At 34.4% G+C, this 19,202-nt stretch overlaps 2 protein-coding genes across 2 annotated transcripts; both read left to right on the top strand.

Moving 5' to 3' along the window:
• Positions 1–161: 161 nt before the first annotated feature.
• On the top strand, positions 162–6,066 carry LOC113083540 (ankyrin repeat and SOCS box protein 13-like). Its single transcript, XM_026254589.1, has 6 exons — positions 162–513; positions 1,446–1,645; positions 1,724–1,874; positions 3,957–4,091; positions 4,489–4,680; positions 5,028–6,066. Exons 1-6 carry the CDS (start codon positions 462–464, stop codon positions 5,183–5,185), a joined length of 888 nt encoding a protein of 295 aa, XP_026110374.1. The 5' UTR covers positions 162–461; the 3' UTR covers positions 5,186–6,066.
• A 158-nt stretch (positions 6,067–6,224) lies between these two features.
• On the top strand, positions 6,225–19,055 carry LOC113083541 (GTPase NRas-like). The gene is made up of 5 exons (XM_026254590.1): positions 6,225–6,480; positions 14,576–14,707; positions 15,642–15,820; positions 16,906–17,062; positions 17,231–19,055. Exons 2-5 carry the CDS (start codon positions 14,597–14,599, stop codon positions 17,348–17,350), a joined length of 567 nt encoding a protein of 188 aa, XP_026110375.1. The 5' UTR covers positions 6,225–6,480; positions 14,576–14,596; the 3' UTR covers positions 17,351–19,055.
• Positions 19,056–19,202: the final 147 nt, after the last annotated feature.

Raw genomic sequence — 19,202 nt, forward strand, 5'->3', positions numbered from 1 at the left:
AGTAGACGCGCAATGTCACGTGATACGAATTACTTTTCTCAGCGCTGATGTGAATGCACCAATCACAGACGCTTGTCGCTTATTCGTCAGAGTCGTACAGTTGCTTTTTTAAACCATAGACACGATGTCTATGTTTTAAACAAATTGCTGGTGCGGCTTTACATATATGCAAGATACCAGTCTTCCAAATTAACCATTTTAAACTATCAGGGTTTTAATATACAAATATATACAGTAAGACGAAACACCCTCAGATTTTAATCTTGCTTAATGAGAATTCGTCTCTTTGAGCCACAATGCGCCCCCTGCATGACGACTACTTTATGTGTTCTGTACAACTACAGCATAATTCGCCACAGAACTGAAATCAGGTCGAGTGTTTGTAAACTATGGCTGACCCTCATGCCGTTTAGATATGCGACACACATATTCTAAGTTTATTCTCGTATAAAAAGGAGTAAATGATGGAATTTGAAATAACGCGCACGAGGCCTTCGCTTTTTGGTGACATTGGTAAGTTGACCTGCAGATGCTAGATGTATGACCTGTTAAATGAGACTTGTTAGACTGCACGAAACCAGATGTCTGGTAATCATTTGACTCTACAGGACAGAGTTCACTGTGAATGTATGACACGCTTTCACATAGTTGACTAGATCCAGACTCGATGACAAATATTGCTGGCAGAACTGTAGTGTGATCACATGCCGTTTGGCCTTGAATCAGTCACCAATGACAATTAGGTTCCTAAAGCCCTGGATCAGTGTGACCTGAGTCAACAGATGGATGAGTCAGTCTCTCTGTCCTGCGGAAATCTTCCTTTACTGTGCAATTAAATAAATCAATCATTTATACACCATGACACTGTTACATTCCTTATAAAAACACTGAGTTAAGGACTAGCCATTTCAAACACTCCTGATCGTCAATTTATTATTTGCACAATTGTTGAAATTTCTTTGTTGTGTGACATAAACACTTAAAAGTATATATCAATGTATTTTCCTATTATTCCAATTTAAATTGAGGTGCATTATTTGATAATGACTTAATTAGTCATTAGTTGCCAGTAAAAGGCTCTAAGGATCACAGTCCAGCTCTAAAAAAAAGAATTATTCTGATTTTTATATTATTTGGAATATTATACAATTTTGTATGATATTTTTTTTCTTTTATATATTTCAATAAGCACAGATCAGAATAAGTATGTTGTTTAATTTTTACATTAAAGTAGACACCACTTGCATTTAAAATGCATATACATATGAATATAAAATCACTTATATTTAAGTTGATGCAAACACCAAAATGGGACGTCTCATCTTCATATAACGTTTGGTGTCAAAATTTCACTTTACGGTACTGATGCATTATTTGAAAATCATTTATATGTACCATAAACACCTAGAACGTGTTGACGTTCTGCTTCTTCATTCTACCTGCAGCTCATGGTCTGGGGTTCTGGACCGATCGTTCAGCGGTGCATGAGGCCGCAGCTCAGGGCAGAGCTGTGCAACTCCAAAAACTGATTGAGAACGGAGCATCGGTCAACATTGTGGCTGTGGACTCGATTACACCCCTGCATGAGGCCTGTATTCGGGGCCAGACACAGTGTGTGAAGCTGCTCCTGGATGCTGGAGCTCATGTAAGAATGTTCTCCATACTCCAGGCCTCATGAATCTGTCAGCGCATCGGTTGTTTATATAAGTGTCACTGTTAACAGGTTGATGCTCGTAACATTGACGGCAGCACTCCGTTGTGTGACGCCTGTGCTGCTGGGAGTCTGGAGTGTGTGAAGTTGTTGTTAGAACATGGAGCCATGGTAAATCCTCCCCTCTTCACCTTCTCTCCCCTGCACGAGGCCTGCATGGGCGGTAAGTGACCTGAAGCTTGATGTAACACAGTTACGTTTGTTTATTAAGGCTGTCAGGTGATTAAAGAAATTATTAGTATTTTATTAATATATAATATAAATATATATAAAATTGATGTGTGTTTATTAGGGCTATCAACAATAAATAATAATTGTAATTTGTTGTTGATGTTATTATCATTAAAGGTCCCATGACATGGATCATTTCCTTATCTTTAAATGCTTTTTAATGTTCTCTTAGGTGTACTTATATTAGTATGTTAGTATGATTTTTACATTTAAAATTTAGAAATAAAAAGCATTTTTAGATCCTGATATTAGCCCTCTGGCTTGAATGCTCTGGTTGAAGGGGCGTGTCTGCTGTGAGACTCCGAGTAAACCACAACTGTTGTGATTGGCTGACATCGTTGCATTCGAAATGCGTTCATGTGGAACCCCTCTCAAATATAAGGTTATATATATATATATATATATCTATCTATATATATATATATATATATATATATATATATATATATATATATTTATTTACTATTACAGCTGGCGAGATTAATGAATCGTGGAAGTGTGGATTATATTAAAAAAAAAATTCTATCTTTTCCCCATCACTTGATGAAAGGCTGCAGTGATGAGCATTGAGTAGACAAAGTCTGTTTATCGCGTGGATGCAGTGATCTCATCATTATTGCAACACTTTATCTCAAAAAATGCTTTCACCACAGCTAACAGCAAACACATGAATACAGTAAGAGCTCCGTTGTGCAGCATAACAGCGTCATTCATTGTAACGGCAGTTTGGGCAAGTGTGTAGATATACTCGCGATGTGTGACAGCTCCAGAAAAAAAGTGAGCTTTCTTTGATCGCTCTCTGTAGTTAAATCACAATTTAAATAACAGATTTGTTTCATGCTACTAAGAGAAACAACGCGAAGTTGATCGTTTAGTCACTGGCTTGATTCACTGATGTATAAACAGTATTAAACGATTTAGAAAGAAAGTCTGTGTGAACTTGAATGATTAGCTACACATCAGAAATCACTGATCACAGCTCAGGCATTAATGAACACTGTTACTCACTGTTTGTGCCGGTGCTGTCGAATCCATATCATAAAAGTCTGTTTGTAACGCCTGTGCTGAATTATATGTAAATATTTGGGCGGGCAAAGCAGAGAAATGGGAGGTAACAATTCTCGTTGCAACGTCACAACGAGGAGATTCAAGATCAGCCCGTTTGAGCTTCCATTTTCTCAAAGGCAGAGAAAGATAGAAAAATCTCGATTTACACCGATTCAAATTTCTAGAAACTTGGGGACCATATACAGGCTAGGGGAACTCATATTAATGTAAAAAAAAAACTCAGAAAGTGAAATTTTCATGTCATAGGACCTTTAATATATAATATTATACGATATAACCCAGGTTAATTATGAAATATTATTATTATATCTACAATTTTATCTAGAGTCATTTATGTATATCTGTTAGGGCTGTCAGCTGATTAAAATAAATAATAATAATACATTTTGTTATAATTATTTTGTTATTTTTATTTTATATTTATTTTATTATTATATTAATAATATAATATTAGATCTAAAATTAGTAAAATCTGTATATATATATATATATATAGGGTTTTTATTATGGGTGTCAACTGGTTAAAATAAATATGATTAATGTATAATTATTATATAATATACTATACTATTACATATACAATTTAACCTAGGGTAATGTCTGTATGTTTATCACAGCTGTCAACTGGTTAAAAGAAATTATAATAAAAAATGTAAAATAATAAAAATAAATAATAATGTATTGATTAATTAATAATAATGTAGTAATTTATAATAACATATAATGTTATATCTAACATGTAACCTAGAGTTGTTTATTGATATTTTTTAGTGCCAGAACTGATTATTTTTATTAATAGTAGTAGTATTAGCATTATATTATTCTATTAATATTTAATTATATAATATAAAAAATATGAATTATTATTATATGAATCATACACTGATTACATTTTCAGATTAATCACAAATAACCACATATATAGCAATATTTTTTCGACTGCCAGGTAACTCTAAATGTGTTCAGCTCATGATTGATGAAGGTGCGTTGATGGAAGCCCATGACTGTCACTTCGGCACTCCTCTGCATGTGGCGTGTGCAAGACAACATCTCGACTGCGTCAAAGTTCTGCTCAACGCAGGTCAGCTTCTACATTTACCTTACTTTTTGTTTTCTTTTTATTTAAATTCAGTTAATGCATTAGTTAACTTGATTAACAGTGAGCAATATAGTTTTTACAGCATTTATTAGTCTTTAATAAAATTGTTCATTTTAGTTCACAGTACAGAATCAATGCTTACAGAAACACTAGATTCTAAAAATCTTGAAATACGATTATTAAATAATAAAGATAAATAAATGCTGCAGTATTGTTCATTGTGAGTTCATGCTACTAAAGTAGTTAACTAATGTGAAAAAAATAGTAAGCTCACTAACTTAAAATGAACATAAATCAAATCTCTTCCATTGTACCACATAGTAAATTATGCTTCTAACGATGTCTGTGTGTTCTTGTATGTATTTGATCCTGTTTTTAGGTGCAAATGTAAATGCTGCTAAACTTCACGAGACCGCACTGCATCACGCTGCCAAAGTGAAAAATCTGGAACTAATTGAGCTTTTGGTAGAATCTGGGGGAAATGTTTTCGCCCGAGACAACCTTGGAAAAAAGCCCATTCAGTACACCAGAGACGGCTCAGCGCCCGCACTCTGCCTAGAGTTTTATGAATGTGAGTAGAAGTGCTTCCTTTATAAGTTTTGGATCTGGTATAATGATAGAATAGTTATTGTTTTGTAGAGGGGTCATATAATGAGATACCAGATTTTCTTGTATATCTGAGATAAAAAGCTTAATTGTGAGTGTTAAACATAGTCTAACATTAGAAACATCCGCTAAAGTCCAACCAGAACATTTATAGCGCGGTATGTTTTATTTTAAGGGTTATAGAACAAGTGGAAAAGTAAAATATGAATAACATGACTCCTTTAAAGTCTGTGAATTGCAAGAATGAAATGTTTTGTTTTTTACTATTTTGGCTAAAGCGGCAAAATAATTTTCTTGTTTGACATCTTCCAGCCACTCCTCTCAGTCTTCAACAGTTGTGCAGAATTGCTTTCAGAAATGCCCTCGGGAAACAGGGGCTGGGGGTGTTGGCTCAACTGGGTCTCCCAAACCGAATCATCTGTTTCCTGTCTTATTTACCAGCTCCTCCCCTGGAGCTCTTCCAGTCCTGACGATCTGCTCTGCTTAATAATGGCCACGACAATGACTGCATTTAAGAAAAAGGGAGATTCGTTATTGTGAAGTACAGCTACTGTAACAGCTGCACTCAGTATTTGTCACGTATATTCAATATTTTCCTGCTGTCACAGAAGTGAACCAGTCCAACAGATGACATGGACATTTGGTATGGAAGCAGTTTACTGCCAAAATTCCTAGAATAATTGGACTTGAAAAGAAGCACTTTTCATGGTATTATTTTCTGTGTTGCATCACATTTTGGCTGCTGACGCATCTTACAATGAGGCACAATAAGACAAAAAAACAAAAACAAGAGTCCAATCCATAATACTAGTTGTATATTCTAGTTGTATAATTAACTTTCTTAATCTGCATTGTGTGATTTCATTTAAGTTATTAGATTTGTAAATACACTGTATATAAAATAGTCTTATTTGAATTCAGTTTTATATGAATAATGCTAATTGTGTATATCATAGCTTATTCTCATTAACAATTTGTATAAAATATACATGAATATATTGTGCAAATGCTTTATACATGAATGTTGTACATAGATTGTTTTAAAAATGTTGTTTTGGTTTTACGTCTTTTGTGACTTATTGAACATAATTGTAACAGAAATTGTCATTTGCACACTATTACAGTTATGTTTTACTTGACCTGTGGTGAGAATTAACCAGACTTACTACTTGCAAGGACATGACAGAATTGGTATTTATTTATTTTTTAGTCACTGCTATAAAGTCTTCATTTTGCTGTAGTTTGTGCATACTAATTAAAATTTTTATATGTTTCTCTGCACTTTGCACAAATTATCTTTCCAAGTATGATGCAAGTATCAAGTAATGTTAAACAGAAGTCCAACTTTTTTTTTATTCCTATACGAACAGGAACGCTACTGTTGCACTTTTGTTATCTAAGTTTTGTTTTTACATCATCAGAAATACATCAGCCGTATTTCAGGCAGCAACAACGGAAGGACTTTTATTTTGACATGATTTGTGGAAATCTGAAGCCGGAAGTTGCCGTGAATCGTGAAGTTCTGGGGGAAGCTGCTTGGTCAACTCATATTCAAAACTTTGGTCAGACTTATTTAACTGCTGTCTTTACAAGCTGAATCTGTAGTTTCCTGACTGCTCTTGTTCGTACGGGTTTCGTGGCTTCCAGTCGAGTGTGAAGTGGCGTTTAAAGTGCTCCTCATGGCATTATTTTGGGCGAGAGAGCAGTAATTCGCAGAGCCCTGTTGATCAGATCAGCCAGAGGTCGCAGAACTGCAGTGTAAGCGGTGAGTTTCCTTCTCCACGCCTTACACACTCATTCTGTCCTCGGCTGTTTACATTCATTTTCATCTGAACTGACACGGAGTGCATTTTTAAACCGCTGATTTCCTTATAAAGGCTTTGCGTCAAACCATAGTGAGCTGTCTAAATAGATTTCTCCTGATATTTTGTCTGATTAATAACATCTTTTAAGGTTTCTGTGCCAGGCGTTTACTGTTGATCGGGTTTTCTTTAGGGGTTTTGACCTGATTTGATCACAAACATGATATCAATACATGATAATCAGTAAAAGTATAAAAGCCACAAGCAAGGTAATGGGATGGTATGAGACGTTCAAACCAGTGTAAAGTAAATATTTACTTGGAGTACAACCACAATTGTGTATAAAGTTAGATTTTCTTACTAACCCTATGGTTGGTTAAATTGTGTTAATTTCTGTAGATTACGAAACAATGTAAGCAGTAACAGAATAAGGGAAATTATTCCTTTCCGAAAGATTGATATTTGTTCTCATCTTGTAACTTGTAAGTTTTCAATGTGATTTTCTGTTCATTATTTATGGAAGCCTTTTTCCACCATAGGATAAAACACATATTTTTATATCACAGTTCTGGCTTTTTTTCCTCACAATTCTGAGTTTGTATTCACAATTCAGTCCTTTTATAATTTATATAAACTTTATATCTCATAATTTTTTTTTTTTGCCACGAAATTTAAAAAAAACTATATTTGCAACTTATCTAAAAATTCAGATTTTTTTAAAAATGTAACAGTTAGGTTAATAAGCAAGTTAACATCTCATAATTATATTTTAATTATTTGTATTATTTATAAAAAATAAAAAAAAGCAGGCAAAAGCACGCACATCAATCTAAACTGTGTGCACGACCAAAAAACAAGCAGAAAAATAATTAAATGTGAAGTCGGCAACACAAAAGCTCCAAACGTATCAAAAATGTATTGTTTAAAAACTATCGCATAGCGTATGTGACGTTTCGAGCATGCAGGCTTTTCATCAGACAAATTAAGAACACTGATTTTCCAATCTTTATAGGACTACCTCCAAGTAATTAAAGGTCACATGACTGTGCAATATTAACATAACAACAAGTTAGACTTATTAGACAAGGAGAAAGACTAAGAAAAAATAATATATATATATACATGAAACCAAATATAAAGAGCTATGCAAAATACAAATCTTAATATATCAATCAACATCAATAAATACCTACCTACGTACATAAATGATAACCACAAAACATTATATAATTCAATATCCTGTGTTTTAAAGAAATGGACAGATGTCAGAATCCTCATTTAATCCTCTAGGCGACAACGTGTCCAGTGTATAGATCCAGAAGACCTCCCGCTGTAAAAGTAATTTATTAATATCACCTCTGCAACGCGGTTACTTACCCTAAATATTGGATTTTGCCATCACCGATAGCTAGGTTGGACCACACTGGCCGATACCGATTAATTAATAAATAGTTTTTAAAATGGATTCTAAAAAAATAAAATAGTGCTTTTTTTACAAAAAAAAGTAGTAGTAATAGTAAATGTTGAAATTATCACTCTTTAATAGGCTCCATGAAATCTGTTTAATTTTTTCTTAAATTCCATTTTATTTCCAAATTCTGTTATTTTCCATTTTAATTTTACTCCACTCCTTTTTAATAGTTAAATGAAAGTGTATTAATCATAAAGTCTAATTATCATTTTCAAATAAGTTATATAAAAGTTTAACAAAAATTACATAGTTAGGGCCCTATGAAATATGAATATGAATATGAATTTTTTTATTGTTACCAAATTCTGTTTTAACAATGTCTAATTATTTGAACACATAAAACAACTTTATTTATTTTTTCTTAAAGAAGCCTAATGATTTTTTCCCTTCAAAAATTCTTTATTTACATTTTTATTGTTATCAAATCAAGGTGTGAAACAATAATTTGTGTACCCATTAGCTGCTTTAGAGGGCACTCCACCCCATACCTTTGCAACTCATTCTGGACTCCATTCCCCATAACCCCTGCCTAGGAACTCATTATCGGACTCTACCTGTTTCTTATCAGGAGGACTATAAAGATTGCACACATTCTCACTCACATTGCTGAGTACTGTTTGTATGTTCATTCCTAGCCAGCCATTGTTCCAGTGCTTTACGTTGCTTCCTCGCCTTGCCTTAGTGTTTTGCGTTGGACTGTTTATCTAGTTTTTGATTGTTTGCTGCTTGCCCATTTCTAGGGACATTGAAATCATTTTAATGAAACATTGGCACATTATAGAGAGTGATCCCAACCTCAAGAAATGTTTTGACAAACCTTGTCTAGTGTATAAAAAAAACACCTAATCTCCGAAATATTTTTGTTAGAGCTGATTTGAAAACCGAGCCTTCTCAACTGCTCCAGCAATGGACGCAACCCGGGAAACTATCAGCCGCTCCAGCAAAGGAAAAAAAGCGCAAAACTATCGGCATCGATTTTTGCCAATAACCATTTGTTCCAGCAATCAACTATCGGTGCCGATTAATCTGTAAAACCGATAAATCGGTCGACCTCTAGTGGAAACTGAGTGTCTTGAATCTGCAAAGTGCTGTGCTTCCGGACTTTTTGGATTGCGAAGTCTAATTGCACATCGATGTTCAGAGATACGAGTTTTCAGCGGTCTGCTAGTTTTAACTATATAGCATAAACCATGGGGGCAATGCAACAGGTAAATGACAATGGACATCTTACACGAAATAGTGCCTCAAATATTACAAATTTTTCCAGTGCCAGGATGTGTGAAAGTCGATGTCTTATGTGAAATTGCACTGTTTACAGTTACCACATCTGTAATTCCCATATGGGGTTTTGTTCAAGAAATGAAAAACCAAAATATTTAGGAGATTAGGTGGTTTTTTTATACACTAGACGAGGTGGTTTTTAAAAACATTTCTTGAGGTTGGGATCACTCTCTATAATGTGCTAATGTTTAATTAAAACGATTTCAATGTCCCTCGAAATGGGCAAATATTGGATATAACAATTAGCATGACGGTCAAATTTTTTTTGTTTTCTTAACGAGACTCTCTTGTTGTGACACATCCTTAAAACGACTAACTGCAGACTGCATCCACTCTTCTCGATATTAACATTTTCTGATTCTATCTGATGAAATTTGTGATTGCTGTTGAAAATCTGCCTTACTACTACAGATTCGGCGAACACAACTAAATTGAGAAATTGATAACAAATGCTTTAACGACACTGGATGATAAGACTGTCCGTGTAATATAGTGTTACGATCAGTTGGTTTGCGATACAAAGTGGTTTCTATGCCTGATGCAGTGCGATTTTCTCTTTATGAAATTCCATCGTGAATTTCAACGCACTACAATTGTTGTTAATCAAGTTGTGAAACTCTAATACATGTAGCTCAGATTCAGTGCCACTCCATGCTAAAAAAACATCATCAATGTATAGTTTCCATAGAAACAGTGTGTCTAAAGAAATCATTGGTCACAGGATTTAACACAAACTGATGTTCAAACAAACCATAAAATGTTGCGAAACTTGGGGCCATCTCAGAGCCCATGCTGACACCTGAGATCTCCAAATAGTAATCTGACCCAAACAAAAAAGAATTATATGAAAGTACCCGTTTTGCCAAATCACTCAGACATGCAGTACTAGGAACCTGACAAGAACATTGATTAAAAATGTAATTCCCTCTAGCCCTCCCTGAAATGGAACATTGGTGTAAAGTGATTCAACATCCATGGTGACTAAAAAAACAGGACAATCAGGTAATGTCAAATTATGAATACGTTTTCTGTAAGTGACCCGATAGCTGCCACTATGGGTCTCCCAGAAGGGATATCCCTTTAAGGTTTATGAATTTTAGGCAGCGTATATACGGTAGTATAGAAAATGAACTCAAATTCATTTTCACCACTGAAGCAACGAATAATTTTCAAATATTGTGTACAGATGTTTTTAACTGAGCCAAAGGATTCGTACACAGTTTTTGCTAAAAAAAAAATGAATTATAAAGTTGTCTGTGAATTTCAAATTCATACTTTATTCAATCTTAAATAACCACTGCTCCACTGGTGTTGCCGATTTTACATTTAAATATATATATATATATATATATATATATATATATATATATATATATATATATATATATATATTAGGGCCAGGACTTTAACGCGTTAATTGAGATTAATTAATTACACAAATCATAACGCGTTAACTAAGATTAATTAATTACAGAAAAAAAGAAATCCCGCATTTTTAATAACTTATTTTTGCACCGCGGAACGTTTCTCACTGGATGAGTTTCGGCGGACCGATTATACTGGAGCACCAACTAGCGTTCGCATATCACCGCAGCAGCACATTGAGCCTCAAGTATCACCTCAACGCAAAACATATAGCAGCTAGCGTGGACTTTACACTTTATGTTGAACTATGTATTATTTTGTTGGTGCAACAGTTTATGTTGAACTCTCTATTGTTTTGGCCAAGGTTATTGAGAGTTGGACTTAGTATGTTATGGCCTCTGAAGCAACAGAGAGATGTTTTCTAATAGTCAGTGTTTCCAATGTTCTGAATGTAATTGACAGTATTGTGTTTTACTTAAAAAAAAAAACACTTTACAGAAGGTTCCAGCACCTATAAGCTTCCTGAATTTCTGAAATGTACTATTTCTAAATTGTTTCTAAATATGCTATTGCTACACTTCATGGCAAAAATTGCACTGGTCTGCTAGACTTGGTTGAACAAAAATAAACAATATTTTGTTGCTTAAGCTTATGTATTCAGTCATTATTCAATGGTATACTATAAATCCATGTGAAAAAAAATTACTTCTCACTGTTCTCAGGTCAAATATTTATATGCGATTAAAATGCGATTAATTTCGATTAATTAATTACAAAGCCTCTAATTAATTAGATTAATTTTTTTAATCGAGTCCCGGCCCTAATATATATATATATATATATATATATATTTTTTTTTTTGTTTTTTTTTGTTTTTTTTGTTTTTTTTGTTTACAGTTACCTTTTGTAACAATTACATTTTTAAGGTTTTTTTTTTTTTTTTGTCCCATTGCAGAAACCAGCTTCCATAGTTCACAACCCATTTTACTTCTGTAATGTGTGTTTTCCTTTATATCCGGGCTGAATGTGAGTTTGCTGGTTGGCTGTTGGTTAACATTATCCAATTGGCCACACAGTGACGTCAGTGGAAAAGGGAAAGTTGTTGAAGAGGAAGAACATGTAATTAAATTTTTCTTTTCTTTAGATCAATATGCTCAGATGCATAGCTTACAATTTTGATTAAACATACATGTGTTATATCTTAAATTGATAACAGTAAAAAAAAATGTTTTGAGCTTAAATCGGTGTCTCAGGTTTAGGTTGAGCATGTAAAATGTCAAGTAAACAGCTCCGGGGGTCAGTGACCTCTGCTTCTCTCTCAGGTTTATGTTTTTTCCTGGCTGTACTCTGAGAATGACTTTGACATTTAGCCATTCTATAAATAGATTGTGGGGTAATGTTTGCAGAGGGGGATGCTTTCTTAAAGAAACTGTTATTACTGTTGTGATGTCGGTGGTCACATTACAGTGGGGAAATAGTTGAAAAGCCTCCAGTATGAGTCGTAAAAATGAGAAGGTACATAAGACAACATTATATCAATTCACTGTGCAATATGCTGTTAATTCACTGTCTGTAAACTGTCACCCTGACACCTGCTGAAGCCTGCATAAAGCTTGCATGCATGGGTACTGTGGTCGAGTCGTGAATGAACCATGTTGCTGTTTTAATTCATTTGTTGATTCATGATTACTTTTTTGTTTTGGCTGTAAATCATTTAACCTTGTGTGTTTTTGTGAAACTTTTATATGCTCATCTTTTCCAGGATTCCCTCGAAGAAGAGATTTTCTTTTCTCAGTGGGACATTTCTGGAAAAATAAAGGATACAATTAATAAATCAAGTGGAGCATGGGAGCATGTTACTTTTCTTTGCATCTTAGAGACAAGACGACTGAAATAATTCTGTATAATTTATTAAGTTTGGGGGGCAGTGCATATATATATAATATATAATATAATGGCTGGTAATTTAACGTGTCAATTAGATTAATTAATTATGGAGAGAAATAACGGCGTTAAAATTATTAATGCATTTAACGCACTTGCCCCGTCCCAGTCCGTGGATCATCTGCCATTTCATACAGTCCATTGATGACTAATATGAGGCAGGGCAACAAATAACTGCATGATGGAGCCTAGAGAATATCCATAAAATTCAAGATAGGGGGAAAAATGCCCATTTGAGATTGTGTCTCATATTTACATCACATAGTTAAGAAATATCAAACGTGCAAATGTGACACTCCTGTTATACAAAAGGTCATTAATAAGTTAATATTGTGTTATTTTAGACACAATGTTGAATTTGGTGAACCGTTTGGCTCATTGAACCATTGACCATAGTTACGTTGGTTTTGAAGTGGCGCTGCACAGACAGATCGGTGTTTGACATCAAAGTATCGCGAGATCGATTCAAAAGCACAAGGAGTCGTCTGCTCTCTAAGCTCTTGCGGTTCTTTGATGTCACACACCGATAGGTCTGATGGTGATGACCCGCTTCAAGTCGAACAAGCCTAATGATTCATTGAACCACTCATAAAGAACCATTTACTTCACTACTGAATGAATCGGCCATTTGAACGAATCAAACGAATGAATAAATGACTCTATGACTTAACCATTAAGACATTTACCATCACCTACTGGCAGTTTTAGTTTATTATTTAGAGTATCATTTAAACTTTTAACTTTTGACGCTCTAGCGGTTAATAAACAGAACTGCTTGCGTCTGGCGGAAGAACATCTTAGCCAGAACTACTTCTCTCTGTTTAGTCAATGAACAATCACAGAGGTACTGGGTTACTCTGCCGCGGTACCCCCAAAGCAATCTTAAATAGTCTGAATATAAACACTTATTATAGGTGCACCCTAGTGATTCAGGACAGGCTAAAAACACGGTTTGGAAAATGGATTCATGGTGTACTCGCTTATTATATACATTTTGTAAATTTTGAGCACATAAAAAAGTTACAGACCGCAGCTCTGATTGGTTGTTTCTTACCGGGAGCTGATGACTTTCTGCAAATGGCAATAGGACCACTGGGAGGAGCCAGAGGAGCTTGATTTTTTCACAGATTATCTGTCTAATATTCTACTGTCAGGACATAATGACAGGTTTTACAAATATGTAAAAAATATATTTTTACAAAAGTTACCTATTGTAGCTTTAAATTGATCAAAAGTGACAGTGTCAATTATAATAGTTCTGTGTAAAATAAATGCTGTTCATCAAAGATGTCACGGTTTCCACAAGAATATTTTAATAACCATTGATTGTTTTTTTTTTGTTTTTGAGCAGCAAATTAATATATTAGCAATTCAGCATATATATATATATATATATATATATATATATATATATATATATATATATATATATATATATATATATATATATATATATATATATAAAATTACAATAGACAGACAATAGTGTGAGTTTAGCAGTGCGTCATGTATTCATTCAGGTAACGGCTGTTATTCACTTCTTATGAAAAAAAATGTTCTTAAGAATATATTTGAGAACTTAAGAATATTACAAGAATTGCACTTACGCTAACATTATTATGAACTTCGTGAAATTTATCTTATGAAATTTCTTAATTTATTTCTTAAGAAGATTTTTGCGAATCCAGCCCCAGTTCTTTTAAATGATGATCATATTTCACAATGGTACTGTTACTGTATTTTTTATTAAATGTGCATCTTTGGTGAATGTAAAGCTTCTTTGAAAAACCAACCCAAACTTTTAAATGGTAGTGTATTTTATTACTCTGATAAACTCTTTCGGTTTAGGCAAAAAATTTACTTTGCCAAAGCAGTAACACAGTAGTATACAAACAAACACATTTTGTGATATTTATTTGTGTGTCAATCTGTTTGTGAGTACTAAAGTGTTATTAATATATGCTTGTGCATTCTCTCTGTCTCTCTCTCTCTCACAGGTGGTCTCTCAGGACTGTAAGATGACGGACTATAAGTTAGTTGTTGTGGGAGCAGGTGGTGTTGGGAAGAGTGCTTTAACCATCCAGCTCATTCAAAATCATTTTGTGGATGAATATGACCCTACTATTGAGGTACATAATTACTTGAACTGTCAAAGCGGCATTTATTTAATGAAAATACAGTAAAAACAGTAATATTGTTAAATATTATCACAATTTCAAATAACTATTTTCTGTTTTAATATATTTTAAAATGTAATTTATTCCTGTGGTGCAGAGCTGAATTTTCAGCTTCATTACTCCAGTCTTCAGTGTCACATGATCCTTCAGAAATCATTCTAAAATAATGATTTGGCGCTCAAGAAACATTTCTTATGGACCCACTTTATATTAAGTGGCCTTAACTACTATGTACTTACATTTTAATTAATAATTTAGTACAATGTACTTATTGTGTACATGTTTTTACATTGTACTTATATTTAAAAAAAACTACATGTAATTACATCTGTATTTAATTTCTGTAATTACATTTATAATTAAACTGTTGACCCATACTTTACACCTTAACCCACCCTTAAACTTACCCATACTTCCAACCTTCTCCCTAACCTTACCCCATCCCACCTCAATAGCAGCAAAAGTGTTTTACAATACAATATGAACACAGTAAGTACATTGTACTTATTTTTTATGTTAAGTACATAGTAGTTAAGGCCACCTAATATAAATGTTGAAAACTGCTTCTTAATATTTTCGTGGACTGTAACAATAATAAAAAAAATACATTTGTGACATTTGTTTGAAATATAAATATGTTGTAACATAAATGTCTCTTTTGATCAATTTAGTGCATGACCCTGAATTTTTAGAAGTGAATGTACTAGTGGACTTCTCATATTTGATATTTAACACATGACCATCATCATGGCCTTTATTGAATATTTAATTAGAATAGGATATATGTATAAACGTCCATTACTCTAATGATTAGTTTGAGTCATGTAATCATGAGACTGTCAGGCTCTCTGCAGATTTCCAGTGCTGATCATGTCCGTGTCTTCAGGACTCTTACAGGAAGCAGGTGGTGATTGACGGTGAGACGTGTCTGCTGGACATCCTGGACACTGCAGGTCAGGAAGAGTACAGCGCAATGAGGGACCAGTACATGAGGACAGGAGAGGGTTTCCTCTGTGTCTTTGCCATAAACAACCTCAAATCCTTCGCCGATGTGCATTTGTACAGGTCCGTATGCTGATTAAAGGGGTTTCAGTTGTATTTTATGAATCATCTGGACTTTAAAGAGGTCATGACATGGATTTTTCCCCCTTGAGATTTACTTATAAAGTAAAAAAAAATGCTAATTCTGACCCTCTGTTTTTAAGGGGTGTGTCAGTAATCAGCCACTGTTATGATTGGCTAACATCATTGCATAGGAAACCATATCAATGCCCCCTCACTATAGCATGTGTGTTTTAACAACATAATAAAAATAAAATGGTAATTTCCTGACAAAGCAAGCATTATGTAATCATTTACTTCCAGATTGATACAGCTGCAGTGAAATCTAGTACCGCTTCATCTTTCAACTATCGTTTTTTTTTTTTTGTGAACTCCCCATGACACTGTGCCTCGTTTACAAAACAAAATGCTCTAAACAATTCTCTGACGCGATCTGGCATCCAATTGAAAATGAACTCTACACTTGTTCCTTATGCTGGGATCCTTCTGATATATGCACAAAGACGCGAACAATCTATTTAACCCAAACGTGTCAAAGTGAACTTTCATTCATTTCAGCTGTCCTTTTAACGACAGACTCAAGAGTGTGGAGTGTTTCCGAAAGCGAAACGTGCATCTGTATACTATAGCCAGTCTAGACAAGATATCGACAGTGATTGTTATTTCTATTTGCTTTTGACCCCACACTTAATGCGAGTGTCACATCGCGTAATCAAGTGTCAGCCGTTAAATGATTGAACACTAGTGGGCGGGGCCTATGGTGAGAAGGATGGTGGTGTTTATGCAAATGTTGCAGCCCTGTGACATCATCATGCTCCCACAGATCCGAACGAGCTGTTTTTGGAGCTTAATGAAATAAATGCTTTGTTAATAATGGGGAGGATTCTTTTAAGCTATGAAACGTACATGTACATGTTTTAACAGTACAAAGACATCCTATTTGGCAAATTTGATTTCTCATATCATGACCCCTTTAAGCAAGTGGATGAAGTGCAAGACATATCAGTAATGTCATAATTTCTCTTATAAATATGGCGTATTTGTAATATGTTTTTCACAAAGTTTGTAATATGGTAATGTGCTTTTAGAGAACAGATCAAGCGCGTAAAGGACTCCGATGATGTTCCCATGGTCCTAGTAGGGAACAAGTGCGATTTGGCCAGAACGGTGGACACCAAGCAAGCTCAGGAACTTGCCAGAAGCTACGGCATTGAGTTTGTAGAAACTTCTGCCAAGACCAGACAGGTGGGCAAAGACTTTTCGTCAGTTCTCTGCTTTTCATGAAACCGTTTGTGTATTAATGTAGCTTGCTTATATTCACTTTATTGTCAGGTGATTGCTTTTACTGTAATATCAATCCAAGCATAACTCTTCAATGCTATAAAATATCCTTGGTCTATTTTTGTTTTTCAGGGGGTTGAGGACGCTTTTTACACCCTCGTCCGTGAGATCCGACATTATCGCATGAAAAAGCTCAACAGCAGAGAAGACAGGAAGCAGGGCTGTCTGGGTGTGTCCTGTGAAGTCATGTGACTGCACTGCCTCCCCCTTTGTTTTTTGTTTTTATTAGCAGTGTGTTGACCAGGCAGCTAGAAGCCACGTGACTGCGTGTGTGCAGAGTTCGCCCTCTGCTGGCTGAAAGGGATTCATGCACAAATGGTCATCTTTCCTGTTGGCCTGCTGTAATAGAAAAATGAGGCCTTTGGACATTTACATGTTTAAACAGAGGCTCGTTTGTCTCATTTAGTACTTGGGTTTTCCCTGTTCATTGGGAAGAAAAATGTAAACAGGCATTGAGTTCTTCTTTTTTGGCTTCTGAGCTGTTATGAACACAAAAACACATTGGCGTTGATGAACATAAATTCTAAATTGCAGAATGGTGCATCTCATAAAAACATGCCCACGTTTCACCACAAAATTTTAAGAATTCAGAAATTATGTTTTGAAGCTTTTTTCACGTTTTAAAATGTTCATAGACATCCCTCCCTTATTCTCATTGTAATGCATCCAAATGTTTTATTTTTAATTCCCATTATTCTCATTGGTGATACCCATTGTAGTGATTCAGTACATTTTACTGTAATATAGCCTAAATATACTATATATGCATAAATACTTCAGTTTTTTTCTCTAATGAGAATTAGAGGGAGATGTGCTTAATTGTCAGAAAATGTGACAAAAGTCCAAAAACTTGTAATAGTCATTATTATCATTATTAAAATTGTCCACCCAAAATCTCAGACCTGAAAAGAGAGAACATGAAATGCCCTTTAATCTTAATCCGAAGGGTCAATGCTCAGGAATACTGTGAACGCAGAAGATCTTCAGAAATGTATGGGATTATTTCTATTTCTTTCTTTCCCTTTAGCCTTTCTTTTCACCCTTTTTTATTTTTTGTTGTAGCCAAAGAGATTGTTTAGCATTTACGTTTACCATTTTGTCTCTCATACTGTAGTTCTTCACTCTAGACTCTAGAGTTTCTTTTATCCTCTTTGCTGTCAGATGTTAATTGCATATTTTGACATATAATACATAATGAATAGAATGACTTGGTTTAGATACAGAAAATCAGATTTCCAACATGGGATGTGATGGATCTTACTTAAAGGGCCTTCTGAATCTTGGTGCTGCTGGTGTAAAGCACATGCCAAATCTGTGTGCCACCTTCTGCGTCCTGTACAGCATGACATCTTTTAGTCCATGTTAAATAATGTCTTAAATCTTCAAATGAAAGCTGTAAAAATGCATTTAGCTGGGATTTTAACAGACTACAGTAAGGTTTGCTGCAATGTTTATTTTCAAGTCTGTTCTTGAAAGCCAGTGAAGGTTTATCAAGACGTTAAAACTATTATTGGTGTTGACATTGTGTTATTTATAAGGCATTTATATGAACCTGTGCCTGATTTCATTAACAGTGAAATCTGTAAACATGTTCCCATTAATCGTACTGTGTTTGCGTTTGGCCTTCTGTCTTTGCTTTAACAGAGGCAGGATGTTTTCTATAGAATACAAACTAAGTTTGCCATTACATTAACAATCCTTTCTTTTTCAGCTATATGAAAACTATATTATTATTATAATTTTTTTACTATCTTATTACTATCTCAGACTTTCTTTAGTCAGAAAATTGTGAAACAAACATTTCATGTCTTTTTTTGGGGTGGAAATTTGTTTATCGGATGTTTAATGTGCCTATCATATTACAACAAGTTTTACCAGTAAATTAATTGAAAACTGAGCATATTGTGTGTATTTCTCCTACATACCCATGGATGTATGAATGTATGTGTGTGTGTGTGTGTGTGTGTGTGTGTAAATAGATACTTACATAATATCACTCTCTCCCATGTGTGAACTTGTCACTTGAACTTGTCTGTCTGTCAAA

The sequence above is a fragment of the Carassius auratus genome, unplaced genomic scaffold (genome assembly GCF_003368295.1).
Source record: "Carassius auratus strain Wakin unplaced genomic scaffold, ASM336829v1 scaf_tig00038662, whole genome shotgun sequence".
Classification (NCBI taxonomy): Eukaryota; Metazoa; Chordata; class Actinopteri; order Cypriniformes; family Cyprinidae; genus Carassius; species Carassius auratus.

Excerpts from the sequence above, each read along its gene's own strand:
- LOC113083540 (XM_026254589.1), top strand. The coding sequence starts at position 462 with ATGATGGAATTTGAAATAACGCGCACGAGGCCTTCGCTTTTTGGTGAC. Across the intron at positions 514-1,445 it reads TTCGCTTTTTGGTGACATTG|CTCATGGTCTGGGGTTCTGG; the intron begins GTAAGTTGACCT and ends TTCTACCTGCAG. Across the intron at positions 4,681-5,027 it reads CTGCCTAGAGTTTTATGAAT|CCACTCCTCTCAGTCTTCAA; the intron begins GTGAGTAGAAGT and ends GACATCTTCCAG.
- LOC113083541 (XM_026254590.1), top strand. The coding sequence starts at position 14,597 with ATGACGGACTATAAGTTAGTTGTTGTGGGAGCAGGTGGTGTTGGGAAG. Across the intron at positions 14,708-15,641 it reads AATATGACCCTACTATTGAG|GACTCTTACAGGAAGCAGGT; the intron begins GTACATAATTAC and ends CCGTGTCTTCAG. Across the intron at positions 15,821-16,905 it reads GCCGATGTGCATTTGTACAG|AGAACAGATCAAGCGCGTAA; the intron begins GTCCGTATGCTG and ends ATGTGCTTTTAG.